Raw genomic sequence first — 17,556 nt, 5'->3', positions numbered from 1 at the left:
CTTAATCCCAGAAAGGTCCAGGCTCGTCGACACAGGTTCGGAGAGATGGGATATTAGGCATTAGATGTAAAGGCGGCCAGCCTGTGGTGTCGAAGAAGGATATGAATGGAAATTGGGCCGAATGAAAACCTCCAAGCGGGAGATGAACACAAAGAAAGTGTGAACGCCCCATAAAGCACAAAGCCGTGGGCGAAGTCCGGCCACAGGTACAATACACTCTTACCCATCATGAAGGGGGCTCGAGTACGCAACAGGGAAATTAAAAGCAAAGTCTAGCGATTACTCATCTGCGGAGGTGAGGGCCAGTAGTGCAGAAGATGATGGAAGGTAGCGTAGCGTGTGTGCTACTCCCATACAACAAGATAAAGCAGCAAGGCACAGATGGCGCAGAAGCAGATGTAGGAAACATCCACAATAGTGAAGAGCTCTGCCCAGCGTATATCTATTGTCCAGAATATTTCGCCGAGCCACTGGAACTCGCCTATAGAAACACTAAAAATGCAGATACATGACTCGTATGTAGTGAGGTCAAATCCCGCAAGAAAAGAGGACCATGACACACCAAGTAAAAAATCAAAGCTTGGAAGAACATAGAATCTACGAATGATTATACGACCTAGGGGCGTGACGTGCAAGAGATCATTCAAAGCACAATGAGCAGTTAAGATTTCCCCCAACGTCACCAGAATCCTGACCAATCAACGTCCTAAATTTTACGACCGAGTCAGTCGATCCACTATTATGATTGGCATTTCTTACTTGGCCGATAAGAACCAACGACAGAACCCAAAACACACGAAACAACATTACTTTTTGGTGCATGCTGTACTGTGGCTTGTACCTGTATACATGCCTGTTGCTTGGCCGTGGCTGTCACTGCATGTGGGCGCATGGAATTTGTATTTGCTAAGCTTTATATGCGACATGCCCGCCAGGTGCTGTGACTGGACTGACTCGCATTTCACAGCTCGGGCTAATGTTGCTCTGGTGGCAGGGAAAATGGAATGGCGGAAATCATACGAGAGATGCAAATTTAAGGTTCGAGTGTAACCCTTAGTTGAGTCATGTCATGAGTCGGATACTATCGAACTGGACTGTTGGCTAGTCATGTGTCCTGGGGATTCAGTAGTTATGTGATATCCAACTGACTCGTCTTCGATTACAGATGTGCACCAATAACAACTTTGGGGCTAATGTAAGGTGTCATTAGGCCAACCTTGAGGATGTTTTGCCAGGCTCTGTTGTGGTTGTGAGAAAAGAACGTACAAAATTTCCCCTCGTATCCATGTTTGTGCATTTTATTTGTATAGTATTATACAGTACCTTTGTATTCCATGGGAGTAACTACCTATTGAAAAACCAATGTATCTTTATTCCTCAGTACTTAATGCCCACCTCAATCTTCACCCTAACCCTAGCACAGATAAATTTGAAAAAAAAACTCTTCCTTGTGTGGTTTGACCCATAATTAAGACGTAATAATATGTAGCATGGTCCGAGACATTGCGTCACGTGATGTGAATTATCGTTTGTTTTGCGTCCTCATGTGGGTCACGTGAATCGAATATCATTGGACCGTCAGACGCGGAGACACCCACGTGATCTCAAGCAAGCGCGACTGGGTAAATCGGATACAACGATATTCGTCCATCACGTAAGCTCGCGCATGTTTGCCAACCTGATATTTATACCCCACCAGCCAAGGTGTGATCAAGGTTCAAAACAACTTGACATCACAACGCATTCCACATGCTGGGTTTACTTTCTGGCTACGAACTGAAGGCCTAGGTAAATTGAAAGCTTCACCTCCAAAGCAGTATGGAAGCAAGCAGAAGGCGAGTGACCCGGGCTACGGCACGGGGAACAGTCAACTACTCGAACAATGACATCAACAGTATAAACAGCGACAACAACCGCGGCGATGCTGCCCGTAACGGTTCATATAACACACCGAGCTTGACACCAACTGATACTCGGAGATCATTCATGTCTCGTTTGATAGCGGCACAGACAGTCGACCAAGAGGACATAGGATATGACCACTCTGGTCTCCCTTCCAATACACGAACTGGGACCAATCAAAGATTGGAGTCGGATGAAGATACAGAAGCTGCCATAATCCAAGAAGAGGAGTCATTAGCTGTTGGCCCTACAGCCCGCGGCCTGTTTCATCAATTTCGGGGTGAGTCTGCGCGTGTAAGTGGCAAATGATGATGTCAATCCCAATCCTGTGTGTTATGCTGGACTCACTACAGGGAGCAAGCATGTGCAAGATATTTCACAACCATAGTCCGACTGCTATTTCACTTAATCCCAATCATATCCCAAGTTATCTTGCTTGGAACAAAAACAGCGCGAAGCCCAAGAAAATCAGATATGCAATCCCCTTCTTATTTTATGGCTAGTACGCTGCAACTAACTCATAACTGATATTGTTTAGCACCTACACATAATGGGCAACTTGAGATGGATATGAGAGATCACAACAACCGTACGGAATCGGAAGAATCCGATGGCAGTATAGAGGAGTCATATTTGGCTACACATGCCGTGGCAATGACCCAACACCATAATGCATTTACATCACCGTCGATTTCTCTTTCTGCTTCGGCTGCTGCAACGCTTAATAGTGTTGGAAGACATATGGTTATCCAAGATCCTCACGACATACAAGACGAAGAGATTGAAGAGGCCTACGAAGAAAATAGCGTTTATGGCGGCGATGTTGACATTGAAGACGAAGATGACATTCATCACGAAGGCGAGGAAGAGGAAGATGAGTTAGAACAAGAAGCACTGCGAGACCCTGCCTCTCATGGGCTCAAAGAAATCTCGAATTTGGGTCGGTTTACCGTGAGCAGCCAAAAGCAGGGCAATGGTGTTGAAGAGTTGCGAAGTGATGACTTGAAGCTCTATTGGCAGTAAGATACCCATTCCACATCCGACCTGTGCTACTGCTTAGTTACTAATTTTTGAATGTGTATTCACTGAATAGATCAGATGGTCCACAGCCACACAAACTGACCGTTTACTTCATAAAAAGGGTCTCCATCCGAACAATCAGATTCTACGTCAACTACAAAGAAGATGAGTCTTACACACCAACAAAGATTGTATTCAAATCAGGAACCGGCGAAAACACGCTCATTGAGTTTGCCTCGGTTGAACTCTCGGCTCCGGTGGGCTGGCAAGACGTCCCGATATTTGGCTGTGGCGGAGGCCTCGACGGCAACACTCTTGTATCTTATGTGTTTCAAATGGTTATCTTGGAGAACCACCAGAATGGAAAAGATACACATCTCCGTGGTATCAAGATATATGCACAGGAGCACGAAGAGCGGGCACTAGGCGGAGACGGCCTCCCGGCCATAGACATGGATCAGATGAATCCTATGTCCGGCTTTGACCCACACAGGGCGACCGCGAACCCGTGGACACCCATATCGCTACTCACTACTGCCAACAGCCAACCAGGCGAAATGCAAACTGAGGCCGAGTTGGAAAAGCGGAAAAAGACGACACAAGATTCTGCACTAGAAGATTGGATCTCAGACTCGCTATTGCGCGGGCCGAACTCGGTAGCTTCAATGTCTCTACGGTAGCGGCAGAGTGGGGCGTCTCTGACCTCAGGCTTTCCATTTAACCGGCCTGTCTGAATGTGTTCTTGACATCATTATTATTATTATTATTTGCATGACCTATCAAAAGTACTACGACACTACTAGCATCCCATACATTCCTGGTATTATTAATGTAACAACGCTCTGAGGCCACCTGCAGATCACATGCTGTAGGTCATGCGGACATTGTTAAAAAGGCACTTTAGATCTGATTGGAAGATTTGTATGGATACCCGTGCGAGTGTTCCGAGGGTCTATCCTGACCACAGTGAAAACAAACAGATTGAAAGCTTGTAACACTGTGATAAGCAGGAGACATTTGGAGTAACTAGCGACACTTGTGGTTGTCTTGTGGTAGATCAAGGCAGGAGATGTTTCTTCTAGGTAGGTCACGTTTGAGACATGAATTTTAGCTGTGTTCTCAGCTCGACATCATATCATGTTTGTTGGTGTGGTGCTTTTTACATAAAGATACCGTGATGAATTCCTGGACGCGCGGGTTCTGGGTTTCATTGAACGACACTTGTTTCTATCATCACTGATTCCAGCTGATGCCAACTAATACTATCTTCTTCTAAGTGACTATTAAAACAACCGTTAATAATGACTTCACAAATAACCAAGCAAGGCATGGACATACCAACATCCCACGCCTCAGGCTCCGAGGCGCCTCTCACCACAGGCTTCCGCCCACAGCAACCCATGGAGGTTCGGCCTCCAAAGATGCAAGACCTCCAGCAAAGTTACGCCGCTGTCGTTGCAGATAATGCGAACCCCAAGGGTTGGTATGGTCGCATGAGTATGTTATCACCCTCACCCACTCCTATCGTGCCATTCTTATTCAATAACTGACATTTCCATCTTCTTTAAACTTCTGAAGTCGACGCTTGTGGCTCCATTGTTGGTGCTTGCGGTGCTGTGCCTTGCTGTATCCTCTGCCCCAACCCGTACAAAAATGTAGTACAGGGAAATGTCGGCCTTGTGACAAAGTTTGGCAAATTCTATAGGGCTGTGGATCCAGGCCTAGTCCAGATTAACCCTCTAAGCGAAAAGCTCATTCAGGTTGACGTCAAGATCCAGATTGTTGAGGTTCCACAACAGATCTGCATGACCAAGGACAATGTTACATTAACCCTAACCTCGGTCATATACTATCACATAGTATCTCCGCACAAGGCCGCGTTTGGAATCTCGGATGTTCGTCAAGCCTTGATTGAGCGCACTCAAACCACGTTGCGCCATGTTGTTGGTGCTCGAGTGTTGCAGGATGTCATTGAGCGCCGTGAAGAGATTGCCCAGAGCATTGGCGAAATCATCGAGGACGTGGCAGGTGGCTGGGGCGTTCAGGTTGAAAGCATGCTTATCAAGGACATCATCTTCAGTCAGGATCTGCAGGAGTCGCTTTCCATGGCCGCCCAGAGCAAGCGTATTGGCGAAAGCAAAGTCATTGCAGCCAAGGCTGAGGTTGAATCTGCTAAGTTGATGCGCCAGGCGGCTGACATTTTGTCATCCGCTCCCGCCATGCAGATCCGATATCTCGAAGCGATGCAGGCCATGGCCAAATCGGCCAATAGCAAGGTCATTTTCTTACCAGCTGCAAACCAGACAATGCCCGCCATCCAGGATGCATTGACTCAGGAAGAAAGGGGACATGGTGGATCGCGCCACGACGCCAATGTCTCAGAATTTAGAGGTTCTTCTGATGGTCTTCAGAGAGCAGTGAATGCGCACATTGTTGAGCACATGTAGAGTTGATATAGGCGAATGTGTTAGGGAGACACGACCAAGTTGGGGAACATGTCTGTCTTTACCGGATGCGGTAACCAGTTATTTCTTGAGTAGTAGTATTACGATTCTGCGAGTATATGGTACGTCTTGGAAACTGGTTACCACCATAGTTGTATACCGGTAATATCATGATAATGAAAAAAAAACATTTTGATAAAGAAAGGAAACTCTTTAGATAGAGACAAATTTGCAAACACCCAATCCTACGCCAGAACGAAAGACATAAAACAAACAGGTCAGGCCACAACACCGTGAGAGGGCAGCCTTCAGCAAAAGATGAGGGCTGAGGTGGCACCCTTCCTCCAACATAGTGCTGGCTGGCGGCTTTGATCCCTCCTCTCATAGACAGACTAGACGGACGGCCCGGCCTGTCTTTTTGAGAAACAGAAAATAAGATATCCCATTTTTTGGCCAACCACGCCCCCCCCAGAGAAAAACGCTCAGATATATGAGAACAAGATGGAAGGAGAACAGCCAGTAGTGCACCTTCTATGCATACTGTCTTTCTTGTTGCTTGGCTATTATCATCTCTCTTTCGCGAGAAAGAAAATAGAGACATGCATGTGCTAGTACATGGTCCATGCAGATCGCCAATGTGAACAGCAGGCTGGTGGAGGTGGTAAAAGAGAAGCGAGTAGCAGGAGAGAGGAACGCTGGGATGAGAGATATGAAGGCATAGAAACCAGCAACAATAGAAGAACGAGAAAGAGAATAATGAAAACAAACCCATAATAGACCCAGGATATGCAGATGAAACCAGAAACACAAGTTGGTACATGCAGAGCAGAAAGAAGCAGCACAAGAAAGAAAAGGCACATGGTTTTTCTTACTCCTTCACAGTCTTCTTCTTCTTGTGCTTCTTGTCGGTCTTGGTGGGCGTCGCCTCCTCATCACGCTTACGCTTGGAAGACTCACCATCCTTCTTCTTCTTGTCCTTCTTGCTGGCAACCTTGATGCTGCCATTGGGGTTCAGCTCAACATCGCCACGCTCGTACTTGCGCTTGAACTTGGAAACTGAGATACCGGCCTGCTCAGCAAGACGCTCGTACTCCTTTTCACTGAGCTTCTTGGGCTTGTCCTCAGACTCAGAGTCGGAGCCATCACCCATGGGGGTGTCCTCAACCTCTTGGATAAGGGGCTTCTTGGGGGTCTCGGCAACGGCATCAACGTCCATGTTGTAGGCGCGCTTTTCACGGACGGTGAACTCGCCGGGCTGGAGGACCTGGCCATCGGGACCGACATTGACACCCTTGGGCAGCAGGGGCTTACCTTCCAGGGAACGCAGCTTGTTCTCCAGCTTGGTACGAAGGTTAAGACCAAAGAAGGCGCGCTCCTCCTCATCCAGCTCGTACTCCTCATCGATGACCTCCTCTCCATCCTCGTTCATCTTGGTAGCCTTCATGGCATCAACACGCAGACCCAGGGCGGTCTTGGCAGCCAGCATGCGGGCAATTTTACCCTTGTACTTCATGGAAGCTTGGCCGACCAGCGACGAGTTGTACAGAAGACCGTACTTGGGAGTGTTGTGCTTAGTCTTGAGAGCACGGAACAGGGCCTTCTCAGCACCCAGGATCTGGATGGTCGAAGCGGCGGACTTGGACAAATTCAGGAGAGAGCCAGTGTGGGCGATTAGCTTGGCACCGACCAGGTAGCCTACCAGAGCAGTCAGATTGGGGGCAATAGCGCGCATACGGTTCTCGACGTAGGTAGCCAGCTCGGTACGGTGCTCCGAATAGGTGACGACCTGGCGAGCCAGCAGCTTGATGTCTGCAAGGGAGTAGATATTAGTATGTTAATTTCGGCTATCGTGAGATGGTTGGTACTTACTCTCCATGTCCTCCTTGTCAATGTCAGTACCCATGGAAATCTCAGCGGCAGCCTTGACGGCGTCAGCCATGGGCTCAGGCAAAACGGTGGTCAGATCGGCAGTGGCGAAGGTGTCACGGGTACCAGTCTCGATAATGACACGGGCGTAGGCAACGTTGTCGGCAATGTGGCGCGACATCTCGGGGAAGTGCCAGCCGTACCATTCCTTGGTGCGCATAGCCATGATGTTCAGAGACTGGTCAAGGTCTTCCAAGTGTTTGACGGCGTGGATAATCATGGAATCCACCTTATCCTCGGTAAACTTGAGCTTATGACGGTCGATAGAGTGCGACAGACCCAGAGCAACGCGCTCAAAGGTAGAAGCGGTTTCGGGAATCAGGGCATTCATGTTCTCTCTGATGGCACGGAAGATTTCTTCAACACCACGGCCGGCAGCAGAATCGGAAGAGGCGACAATATCCAGCTTGTCGAAACCAGGAAGCTCCTTCAGCTTCTGACCCAGGGCCTTGTCAGCCAGAGCTAGAGATGCATGCTTCTCATCCTTAACTTCTTGCAGGAAGTCGGCCAGCAGCTGGGGGACCTTGACGTTGCGGGAAGACATAGACGCAACCTCCTCAAGGGCCATGGAGGTGCTCTCGTACTTGCGGAAGTCCTTCAGCTTGAACCTGGAAAGTGAGACAGAGACACAGGTTAGTATTTGTTTGTACGCTGAGACTTCTGGGACAATCTAATATTGGCTCGAATCGCAAAGTGGAAGAGGCGGTAGCGAGTGTACTGGCGAGGGCATCTTACATCTCGGAGACAGCCTCCAGGGAAGCCAGCTTGGCGGACACATCGTCGCGGGTGTGCAGTTTCTTGTCGGCCGCCTTGAACAGGCCGTAACTAAAGAGAAGTGAGTTAGCAAGTTGAACTGCTTCTGGAGCCCAGAGACTCTGTCTTGATCTGGTTGTCGCAAGGACGAAGACGGGGAGAAAGGGAATACACACCCCGCTGGCGTCTCGGACAGGACGTAGAGAGGCATTATGAAAAGACTCAACACAAGAATTCAGAGGAAAGAAGAAAACAAAACACCAAAACAACAAAATCACTGTATGGTCGTCGTTCCAACGAAGTCTATTTCGTTCGACGTGGGTTTGTTGAGACGTTGCTGGCTCTGAGAGAGGAAGAAAAGTAAATGCACAGAGAAGGCCAGAGAGTGTAAATGTTAATCAAAAAATTTTATGGCAGGAAAACGTCCAATCGTCCAAAATTTTCGTTATCGGCCCCGGTCTATGGTTATCAAAAATGGAATCCATGCATGCTTATGTCAGCCAACACATCTGCCGGTGGCAGGCGTGTCTTGGGCGGTGAAGAAGAGAGAGAGGATATATGAAGACTAAGAGGCGATTTGGCTGGGCAGCCTGGATGACGCATACACGATTGTACAGTCGAGGCATTGAATCAGAAGAAACTCGATCATCACAAAGAGAACGCCGGCCATTTTTGTCTGTATTTGAGGGCATGTAGACTGCACAGAACCAAACCCGTGGGCTGAGCAAGTGGCGGAACAATTCAGGCTGTGTACTACAAGTACAGTGCTAATAGGGATCGCACCGCTCAATAGTGGGAACATACCGGCAGCGATACAGTGCAATTACAGTGCATCCTTTTGACGCTGTGCTGAGAATGTCCCTTGCGCTGTGTTCAGGGAAAAGCCAGTGCCAAGTAGGATTATCTTGAATAAGCCTCCAGAGTTAAAGCTGACTTTAAGGTCGTCAATTCGCTCATGGCATCAAACCTCCAAGACCATCGCCTTCTTCCACCAACATCACCGCAGTCCTCAACGTTAGCCTGTGATCTTCGCAATTGTCGCGACTCTTTCTTTTCGCTTCCGTAAAACCTCTTGTTTCTTGGGCACCGAGTCTCCTCTCCGAAGCTCTTCCGCGAGTTTGCTTGATCTGGCATTTGCTGTTTTGTGATCTTGAGTGGCGCAACAATCGACGACGATCTCCCAAACTACCGCGACAATGGAAGGCCTATTTTTCAACGTCAACAACGGGTATGATGATCCCAGTCTTGGCTCCGCTTTCGCAGAGGATCCTGATATCGACAAGTATCTAACATCCACCGACCTGCAGATACCTTGAGGGCATAATAAGAGGCTACCGCAACAGCCTGTTGACCAGCTCCAACTACGTGCGCCCACTCTGTTCTTGAGTTTTCCAACTTGTTCTCGCCATACTGACTGCGTCTTAGGCCAACCTGACCCAATGCGAAACTCTTGACGGTAGGCCCAGCCCCGGCTAAACATCTGTCTCGTGCGCATTCGATACTGACTAGCGACCCCTCCAGACCTCAAACTCCAGCTCGGCCCTGCTTACGGCGATTTCCTCGCCTCGCTGCCGCCGAACCCCTCGACTTCTAGCCTTGCCGCCCGAACCACCGACAAACTTGTCAACGAGTTCAAGTATGTGCGCGCCAACTCTGTCGGCGTCATGTCAAAGTTTCTGGACTACCTCACTTACGGCTACATGATCGACAATGTCGCCCTTCTTATTACCGGTACTCTCCACGAACGTGATACCCGTGATCTTCTAGACCGCTGCCATCCTCTAGGCTGGTTTGATACTATGCCCGTGTTATGTGTGGCTACCAACATCGAGGACCTCTACAATTCTGTTCTCATTGAAACACCTCTAGCACCCTACTTCAAGGGCAGTCTAAGCGTTAGTCAACAAATATTCCTATCGCCATGTACTGGTTTGTCAACGTAGGCTAACCCGTTATCTTTCTCCCAGCACCAAGATTTGGACGAGCTCAACATTGAGATCATCCGCAACACGCTCTACAAGAACTACCTCGAAGACTTTTACAACTTTTGCAAGAACAACATTGATGTCACCTCCGAGGTCATGCTTCAGATCCTCGAGTTTGAGGCCGACCGCCGAGCCATCAACATCACACTCAATTCCTTTGGCACAGAGCTTAACAAGGCTGACCGCAGCAAACTGTACCCCAGTTTCGGTAGCCTGTACCCCGAGGGTACCCTGATGCTCTCGCGCGCCGATGACTTTGAGGGTGTTCGCCTTGCTGTCGAGGCCGTTCATGACTACAAGAGCTTCTTTGACGCCGCCGGCATGGGTGGTGGCCTCTCGGGGCCTGGAAACATGGGCGGCGGTAGTTCCGAGGGCAAGAGTCTGGAAGACATGTTCTACCAGAAGGAAATGGAGATTTCTAAGAGTGCCTTCACCCGGCAATTTACTCTATCAATTGTCTATGCGTGGGTGAAGCTGCGCGAACAGGTGAGATAGTCTTCTTTTCCTCGCATTCATCCCGAGCCGAGCCTCAGAAACTAACAGAAACAGGAAATCCGCAACATAACATGGATTGCCGAATGCATTGCGCAAAACCAAAAGGACCGCATTGGCAACTACATCAGCGTCTTTTAAGCCAGTGACCATCAGTATAAATACCACGGCACTTTTCTCTTTTACCTCACTCTCCCATCACCACTGGCTTCCTTGTTTCTCATCACTGCGCGCCCTTTTATATTGTTGTTCTGTCTTCTTGCGCCATGAGTTCACTGTCTTTCTCTACTTAGCTCCAAACTTTCTACCAAGTACCAGGATATCTTGACGCTGCAGTCTTGTACTTCATACCCCGTAACTTTGTCTGCTTGTTTGCGCATGCTTTGATGTAAGAATGCTATGTTTGTATGTTCTGTATGCGAAGAATTTTCTCATCCGCATCTATTGTATTGTACATATCAACAAGGTGAAATATCCATTGTAAAGAGCTACACTTGAGGTAGTCTTCCCCTTTGTGCCCACTGGAGAATGCATACATTACATCCCCCCCTCCGAATAAACGCTTAAAAATACAGTTGCTATGAAGTTTTACCACTGAAAACACCCCGCATCGATGAAAAGACCAATATCGTGCTACTTTATAACGTGATCTGGTTCCTCCAGGTTGCTGGTGTCAAGCCCAAGGTGGTCAGCATGTTGGTCCATCTCTCGCTTCCACGCTCCTTGCGCTCCATGTACTTGAGAAGTTTCTGTCTCTTGTGAACAAGGAGACGCAGATTGCGCTTGTTGTGCTTGTCGCGGTTGGCATGCGGCTGCTCCAGAGCTTGCGCCAAAGCACGAATCTTGGCAGTCAAGATACCAATCTGGACCTCGGAGCTACCAGTGTCAGGACCCGACCGTTCAGGCATTTCCTCCTTGTTAGGGTGGATTGACAACGGCTTAGGCTTGAGGTAGTTGTCCGTGTTGTGGCGACCAAAGGTGTCAATCACCCGGCGAATATTGGCATGTAGGCGGACAATAGAGTTTGTGTTCTCGAGCTTTAGAATACGGTTGATCGCTTCGGTGGCACGCTGGTGATTTTCCTCATGGAGTGCTTGGGCTTCAACGTAAGCCTGAGGATCAGAAATTTCGCGGTTCTTGTTAGGAACAGGCTTGGTCATCTCATAGCCATACGCCAACGCCTCGTCAACGGCCTCCTGATTGAGGCCGTAAGCCAGGTAACCCTTAGCTACGGGGAGGGCATGCCCCTCTTTCAAAACGACACCGTTCTCGTCCACCTTGGGCTTTGACATAGGGTCTTGACCAGCCGAGTCTAGTGATTCGACAAAGGGAGTGGGCTTGCCCCAGACAGGATCCCCATACTCCTCTGCCCGAATAGCAGTAAGCTCAGCCTGGCGCTTGACATTTGCGTTTTTGCGTTGTTGTATTTGAGCCCAGCGGTATGGGTCACGTTTGGCAAGCTGCTTCTTCTCCCACTTCGTCATCAAACTCGCAGTTTGGATCGTCGGCAAGATCAGAGGCTTGGCAGAGGCAGCCGGCCGGACCGCAGGTCGAAGACTCACTATCAATATGATTGTTAGCACGGTCCGTGATGGGAGAGTTGTGTAGGAATAACTTACGGCTCAAAGAGCCGAGCCTAGTCGCGTTGGGAAGCTTCAGAGGCATTGTGCGGCTGTCAATATTGCGAAGACCAAGTCCGTCGCCGGTTTTCTCGTGATGTCAGACTTTCAACATTGTCGTCACAAAATTTCCCACATCTACCTTGCCTGAGTCCCCACCAACAAGGCTGAAGTTCTTAGACAATGTCCTAATTTTGGTAGCCTTGCATAAGACGCCACGCATGTGTTTTCGCCACACTTATGTGCTCCTATGTGGCTGACACATTTTGCACCAACGAGCCTAGCGTGATAAGGGCTATCAGCTCCCACAAATTCACACAAAGATTCAGGAAAATGTTCCACGGCGGGGCCTGAATTTTGATAGTAGTGAAACTTTTCGTGAGAGCTAGGTGCCGCATTGAATCTGTCCCTGACTTCCCTTTTTTTGATCGTTTGTTCAATTATCGTCAACACAACCGTCAAGATGGCCCCTTCCAACCTGCCCTCGATCTTCGATGCTACCGCTGAGGACATCCAGATGCTCCTCGCTGCCCAGTGCCACCTGGGTAGCAAGAACCTGCAGGTTCAGATGGAGCCCTACCTCTGGAAGACCCGCGCCGACGGTGTCAACATCCTGAACATTGGCAAGACCTGGTTAGTTTGCGACTCTCAGCTGGCAGTGCAAGGCGAATGACCAGTGTATGCGGCTTGCTAACATTAGTTCAGGGAGAAGATTGTCCTGGCTGCTCGCATCATTGCCGCCATTGACAACCCGGCCGACATTTGCGTCATCTCTGCCCGTCCCTACGGTCAGCGTGCCGTCCTGAAGTTCGCCGCCCACACTGGCTCCGTTGCCATTGCCGGTCGCTTCACCCCCGGTTCCTTCACCAACTACATCACCCGTGAATTCAAGGAGCCCCGCCTGATCATCGTCACCGACCCCCGCACCGACGCCCAGGCTATCAAGGAGGCCAGCTACGTCAACATCCCCGTCATCGCCCTTTGCGACACCGACTCCCCCATCGAGTACGTCGATGTTGCCATCCCTACCAACAACAAGGGTCGCCACGCCATTGGTCTGGTCTGGTGGATGCTGGCCCGTGAGGTCCTGCGCCTGCGTGGTACCATCCCCAACCGCGAGATCCCCTGGGATGTCATGGTTGATCTGTACTTCTGTAAGTTACTTGTTGGGGTTGGATAGCCTAGATTACGCGAAATGCTAACCATCTTGAAAAGACCGCGACCCTGAATCTGAGGCTGAGGAGAAGATCGAGGAGGAGAAGCTTGTCGCTGCCCCCGAGGAGGAGCCCGTTGCCGTTGTTGAGAGCACTTACCAGGCTGAATGGGAGGCTACCGCTGCCCCCGTCACCACCGAGGACTGGGCTGCCGCCGCTCCCACTGACTGGGCTGCCGAGACCACCAACAAGGATACCCAGTGGTAAGCGGAGAGCTCTACCGAATCTTTACGACAAAAATACAAAAAGTAAAAGTCAAAACAAAATAACGGAGAGCCATGGTGGTGAAACACGATGATCCAACCTTGACATTCATTTCCTCACTTGATCTCTTCTTTCCTCTTTTTTTTTTCGATATTTGTTGTCCGCACAAACATCCAAACATGGTGAGCTGGTCCATTTTTAGTTTCAAGGGTAGTCATGGTAAGCACTTACGAGGGAAAGATACTCTACTTTCTTGTGTTCTTTTGAATGTCGAGTAGTAGAGGGAATGCCCTGTGCAGCCATTGGAGTGGACTTGACCGTTACTCCACCAAGAATTATAGAATACCAGTATAGCCAGCGGGAGGAAAGTGTGACAGGTGTATGACAATTATTGCTTTTTTTCTCCAGTGTATATGGTATAGAGGAATTGGAATTAGGAACAGCAGCATTGAGTTCCTGTTTACGATATTCTAGACAATGTGCAGTGAAGTTGTAATTATTTGTGTTTACAGACATCTCAGGAGCAATATCCGCGGTTGGCGTGTAGTGTGCGACAGACGAATATGTATGTATGCATCTATCCCAGATAGGGGTGGGACCAGTCAACCAATAATAGATGTGATTTTTGCTTTTCAGAGTGTAGGAATGGTGCAGACTGTGTTCCTCCCTTGGCGAGAAATAGGATTATTCCTCAAGGGACTAGATGCAGGTGCAGTCATACCTACTGTCAAATCGGAGAGTCCCCTATCAGGTTCCATGCGAGTAATGAATAAAAAAAAAGAAAGAAAACCGGAGAGTCCATCAGCTTTGTACTCTTTGGAAGCATTGGCCATTATGCGACGGTCCAGAGGCTTGTTGGCTCATATATGATTATATGGTGCTTGTGCGGTCAGTGGCTGTACAGACAGCATAAGACGGCGTGTTTACAGATGACTGACACGGTCACAAACCAACGCAATCATGGATGTTCTGCATCGCTATAAACATCTAATTGTCTTCCAGGGCCCTTGAAGATGCTCCAAGTCCAAAGGGAGTCGCCAGCAAAACAGCTGGCACGTTGTGAGAGATGGCGCTCTCATAGGACAAGGATGGTGCTTCAGTGGAGTAGGCTACTTATCAAGGACAGTAATAGTGAAGCTTTGCACTAAAGGCTGTGGTTTCTGGGCTGTGCAAAGATTTTGTCGCCTAAACGGGACCTTGCGTAGTGCTTCAACGTCGTTAGTGCCAAAAACGCGATCTGACAGTTATTATATATGGTGGCTTGGGAAGCTTTGTGTTTAGACTGCCTCCAATGAATTCCCTCAAAGCATCGCCGCTGGGGTTTCTGTCTCCTTGCTATCAGAGTCCAACGTCAGTGTGCTGTTTTTTTGCATTTGTATTTTTTTTTCTATTTCCCTATCCTTTTATTCGCTTCACTCGTCGCGATAATCATCTCTACATACAGCAAGCAATCGGCTGTCTTGTCGTCACCTGTCACCGACGATTTGATCAACAATTTCATCCACACACTTTCTCGACACAGCCATCATGCGCTTTGGCAAGACCCTCCAGGAGGCCCAACATGGACCATGGAAGGACATGTACATTGACTACACCAAGCTGAAGAGCCTCCTTCGTGAAGACAAGTACGACGACGACGAGGTGCCCTGGACCGAGACCGATGAGAACAAATTCTGCGATGAAATTTTCAACAACCAGCTAGAGAAGGTGGCCAAGTTCCAGGAGGACACTTTCAACAGCTTAAAAGATCGCGTTGAGGTTACCTATAACAAACTGAAGGGCTTGGCTGCCGAGGGCGAGGCCCAAGAGTCTACTGTCTCAATGACCAAAGAACAGGCGAAACAAGTTGAGTCTGAGCTAGATGGTCTGACGGAGGAGCTACGTCAGCTCAAGAAGTACAGTTCCATCAACTACACAGGCTTTCTGAAGATTGTCAAGAAGCATGATCGTAAGCGTGGAGATCGCTACAAGGTCCGGCCCATGATGCAGCTCAGCTTGAGCAAACGGCCCTTCAACAGCGAAAAGGGCTACACTCCACTCATCAACAAGCTCTCTGTCATGTACTACATCGTGCGTCAGCACTCGGAGGGAGGCGACAGTTCGAACATTCATCCTGAGCTTGACATTGGCAAGCAGGAGGATGGCAAGCACACCGCCTACAAGTGTAAGAACATGGGTCTCGAGTCCCTGCGATACTGTTGTCATGCATTAACACCCGCTTTTAGTTTGGGTCCACCCCGATAATTTGCTTGAAGTCAAGACCTATATTCTCCGCCGCCTTCCTGCCTTGGTTTACGCTGAGCAGGCCGCATCTGTCGATGATGCCTCCAACGACCCGAATATTACCTCGCTTTACTTTGATAGCCCTAAGTTTGCTCTCTATGGCAAGAAGGTCGAACGCAATGCCGAAGCCTCGTCCCTGCGTCTGCGTTGGTATGGTGACTTGAACTCTGCTCCTGAAATCAAGATGGAGGAAAAGACAGTACATTCTAGCGGAAGTGCTGAGGAGCACAAATTTGACATCAAGCAGAAGTGGATCAAGCCCTACCTTGACGGCGAGTATAAGATGGAAAGATCAATTACTAAGATGGAGCGGCAGGGTCAGCTGGCGTCTGAGATTGACGTCTTCAAGGCTAATGTCTCCCGCATTCAAGATACCATTCTTGCACAGAAGATAGCCCCCGTTCTGCGGGCTACCTATGTCAGAACTGCCTTCCAGCAGCTCTCTGATGATAGAGTGCGCATTAGCATTGATACGGATGTTGCTTTCATTCGTGAAGACACTCTGGATCGCAGCCGTCCTTGCCGCGATCCCTCTACGTGGCATCGCACCGACATCGACAACAGCAACATGAAATACCCGTTTTCCAACATTAACCAAAGTGAGGTCTCCAAATTCCCCTACGCTATCCTGGAGATCAAACTTCTTGAGGGCCGCAAACGCCCTGAGTGGGTCGAGGACCTCATGGGCTCTCACCTGGTGTACCCTGCCCCGGGCTTTTCCAAATTTGTACATGGCGTTGCCTCTCTCTTCGAAGACTACGTAAACGCTCTTCCCTTCTGGATTAGCGAGTTGGAGGGTGATATCCGTAAAGACCCCAAGGAAGCCTTTGATGAGGAAGTCCAGCGTCGTATCCAAAAGGCTGAAGACGAGCAGATTGTCGGCAGTCTGCTTGGTGCCAAGGTTGGCTCATCGTTTAAGCCCACTACCAGCTCACCTGTCGCTGAAGGAATTTTAACCCAACGTGCTCAGGCCGAGATGAGTGGTACCCATCTTTCACACCTCGCTTCTTCATCGCGAACGAATACCGAGGAAGAAGCCCCGGCACGTACGGGAATTTCGTCGGTACTTCCTAGCTTCTCTGTGTCGCGGTATGCGCAAAACAGGCGCGCTAAGCAGTCAGCTATCACGCAGGAACTCCCCGAGGGTGTCGTCGAGCCTGAGGTTTGGATCAAGAACTCGGGTGAGCTCAAGATTGAGCCCAAGGTTTGGTTGGCTAACGAGCGCACGTTCCTCAAATGGCAGCACATCAGCATTCTGCTAGGTGGTTTGGCTGTTGCGCTCTATTCTGCCGCTGGCAAAGATACTGTCGCTGAAATCATGGGTATTATTTATATTGTGATTGCCATCTTTGCTGGTGGATGGGGCTACGTAATGATGAATGTGCGGAGGCGCATGATCCATGAGCGTAGCGGTCGTGATTTTGACAACTTGGTTGGTCCTTTGGTCATCGCTATCGCCATGGTTGTTGCGCTTGTTGTCAACTTCTTTTTGGAGTTCCAGAAGGCATTCTACAGCGTGCGTACACCGGAAAACACCACGCAGCCCCTTCTCGGAAATGAACTGTAAGTGGCAAACCTGATTTCCTCGAACGGGGTTGTATCGGATGGCCAATGGAGTACTATTGATCGAGTTTGTTTTATCATCTGGATAAAGCCTTGTTTTGTTCTGTTTTTTTGCCTTATTTTGACGTGATGTAATAATACACTGCTACAC

The 17,556-nt window shown here is 49.1% G+C and overlaps 7 protein-coding genes across 7 annotated transcripts; 5 read left to right on the top strand and 2 right to left on the bottom strand.

Moving 5' to 3' along the window:
* Positions 1 to 2,466: 2,466 nt before the first annotated feature.
* BROUX77_002088 (uncharacterized protein) lies at positions 2,467 to 3,602 on the top strand (the record flags this gene model as incomplete). The annotated part of the gene is made up of 2 exons (XM_073746590.1): positions 2,467 to 2,921; positions 2,996 to 3,602. The coding sequence occupies 2 exons, from the start codon at positions 2,467 to 2,469 to the stop codon at positions 3,600 to 3,602; spliced, it is 1,062 nt and encodes a 353-aa protein (XP_073607170.1).
* Positions 3,603 to 4,223: 621 nt separating this feature from the next.
* On the top strand, positions 4,224 to 5,369 carry BROUX77_002087 (uncharacterized protein; the record flags this gene model as incomplete). The annotated part of the gene is made up of 2 exons (XM_073746588.1): positions 4,224 to 4,419; positions 4,501 to 5,369. The coding sequence occupies 2 exons, from the start codon at positions 4,224 to 4,226 to the stop codon at positions 5,367 to 5,369; spliced, it is 1,065 nt and encodes a 354-aa protein (XP_073607169.1).
* Positions 5,370 to 6,234: 865 nt separating this feature from the next.
* On the bottom strand, positions 6,235 to 8,256 carry BROUX77_002086 (uncharacterized protein; the record flags this gene model as incomplete). The annotated part of the gene is made up of 4 exons (XM_073746587.1): positions 6,235 to 7,175; positions 7,236 to 7,900; positions 8,028 to 8,117; positions 8,222 to 8,256. The coding sequence occupies 4 exons, from the start codon at positions 8,254 to 8,256 to the stop codon at positions 6,235 to 6,237; spliced, it is 1,731 nt and encodes a 576-aa protein (XP_073607168.1).
* Positions 8,257 to 9,241: 985 nt separating this feature from the next.
* BROUX77_002085 (uncharacterized protein) lies at positions 9,242 to 10,663 on the top strand (the record flags this gene model as incomplete). The annotated part of the gene is made up of 6 exons (XM_073746586.1): positions 9,242 to 9,273; positions 9,353 to 9,410; positions 9,471 to 9,501; positions 9,567 to 9,940; positions 10,013 to 10,516; positions 10,580 to 10,663. 6 exons carry the CDS (start codon positions 9,242 to 9,244, stop codon positions 10,661 to 10,663), a joined length of 1,083 nt encoding a protein of 360 aa, XP_073607167.1.
* A 497-nt stretch (positions 10,664 to 11,160) lies between these two features.
* On the bottom strand, positions 11,161 to 12,187 carry BROUX77_002084 (uncharacterized protein; the record flags this gene model as incomplete). Its single annotated transcript, XM_073746585.1, has 2 exons — positions 11,161 to 12,083; positions 12,142 to 12,187. The coding sequence occupies 2 exons, from the start codon at positions 12,185 to 12,187 to the stop codon at positions 11,161 to 11,163; spliced, it is 969 nt and encodes a 322-aa protein (XP_073607166.1).
* A 417-nt stretch (positions 12,188 to 12,604) lies between these two features.
* On the top strand, positions 12,605 to 13,562 carry BROUX77_002083 (uncharacterized protein; the record flags this gene model as incomplete). Its single annotated transcript, XM_073746584.1, has 3 exons — positions 12,605 to 12,774; positions 12,847 to 13,295; positions 13,357 to 13,562. 3 exons carry the CDS (start codon positions 12,605 to 12,607, stop codon positions 13,560 to 13,562), a joined length of 825 nt encoding a protein of 274 aa, XP_073607165.1.
* Positions 13,563 to 15,086: 1,524 nt separating this feature from the next.
* On the top strand, positions 15,087 to 17,409 carry BROUX77_002082 (uncharacterized protein; the record flags this gene model as incomplete). The annotated part of the gene is made up of 2 exons (XM_073746583.1): positions 15,087 to 15,723; positions 15,785 to 17,409. The coding sequence occupies 2 exons, from the start codon at positions 15,087 to 15,089 to the stop codon at positions 17,407 to 17,409; spliced, it is 2,262 nt and encodes a 753-aa protein (XP_073607164.1).
* Positions 17,410 to 17,556: the final 147 nt, after the last annotated feature.

Source organism: Berkeleyomyces rouxiae (genome assembly GCF_048999995.1).
Source record: "Berkeleyomyces rouxiae strain 22BRR77 chromosome Unknown BrBRR77_ptg000002l, whole genome shotgun sequence".
NCBI lineage: Eukaryota > Fungi > Ascomycota > Sordariomycetes > Microascales > Ceratocystidaceae > Berkeleyomyces > Berkeleyomyces rouxiae.
Note: the sequence above shows the minus strand (reverse complement) of the source record. Positions and strands in the feature narration are given on the sequence as shown.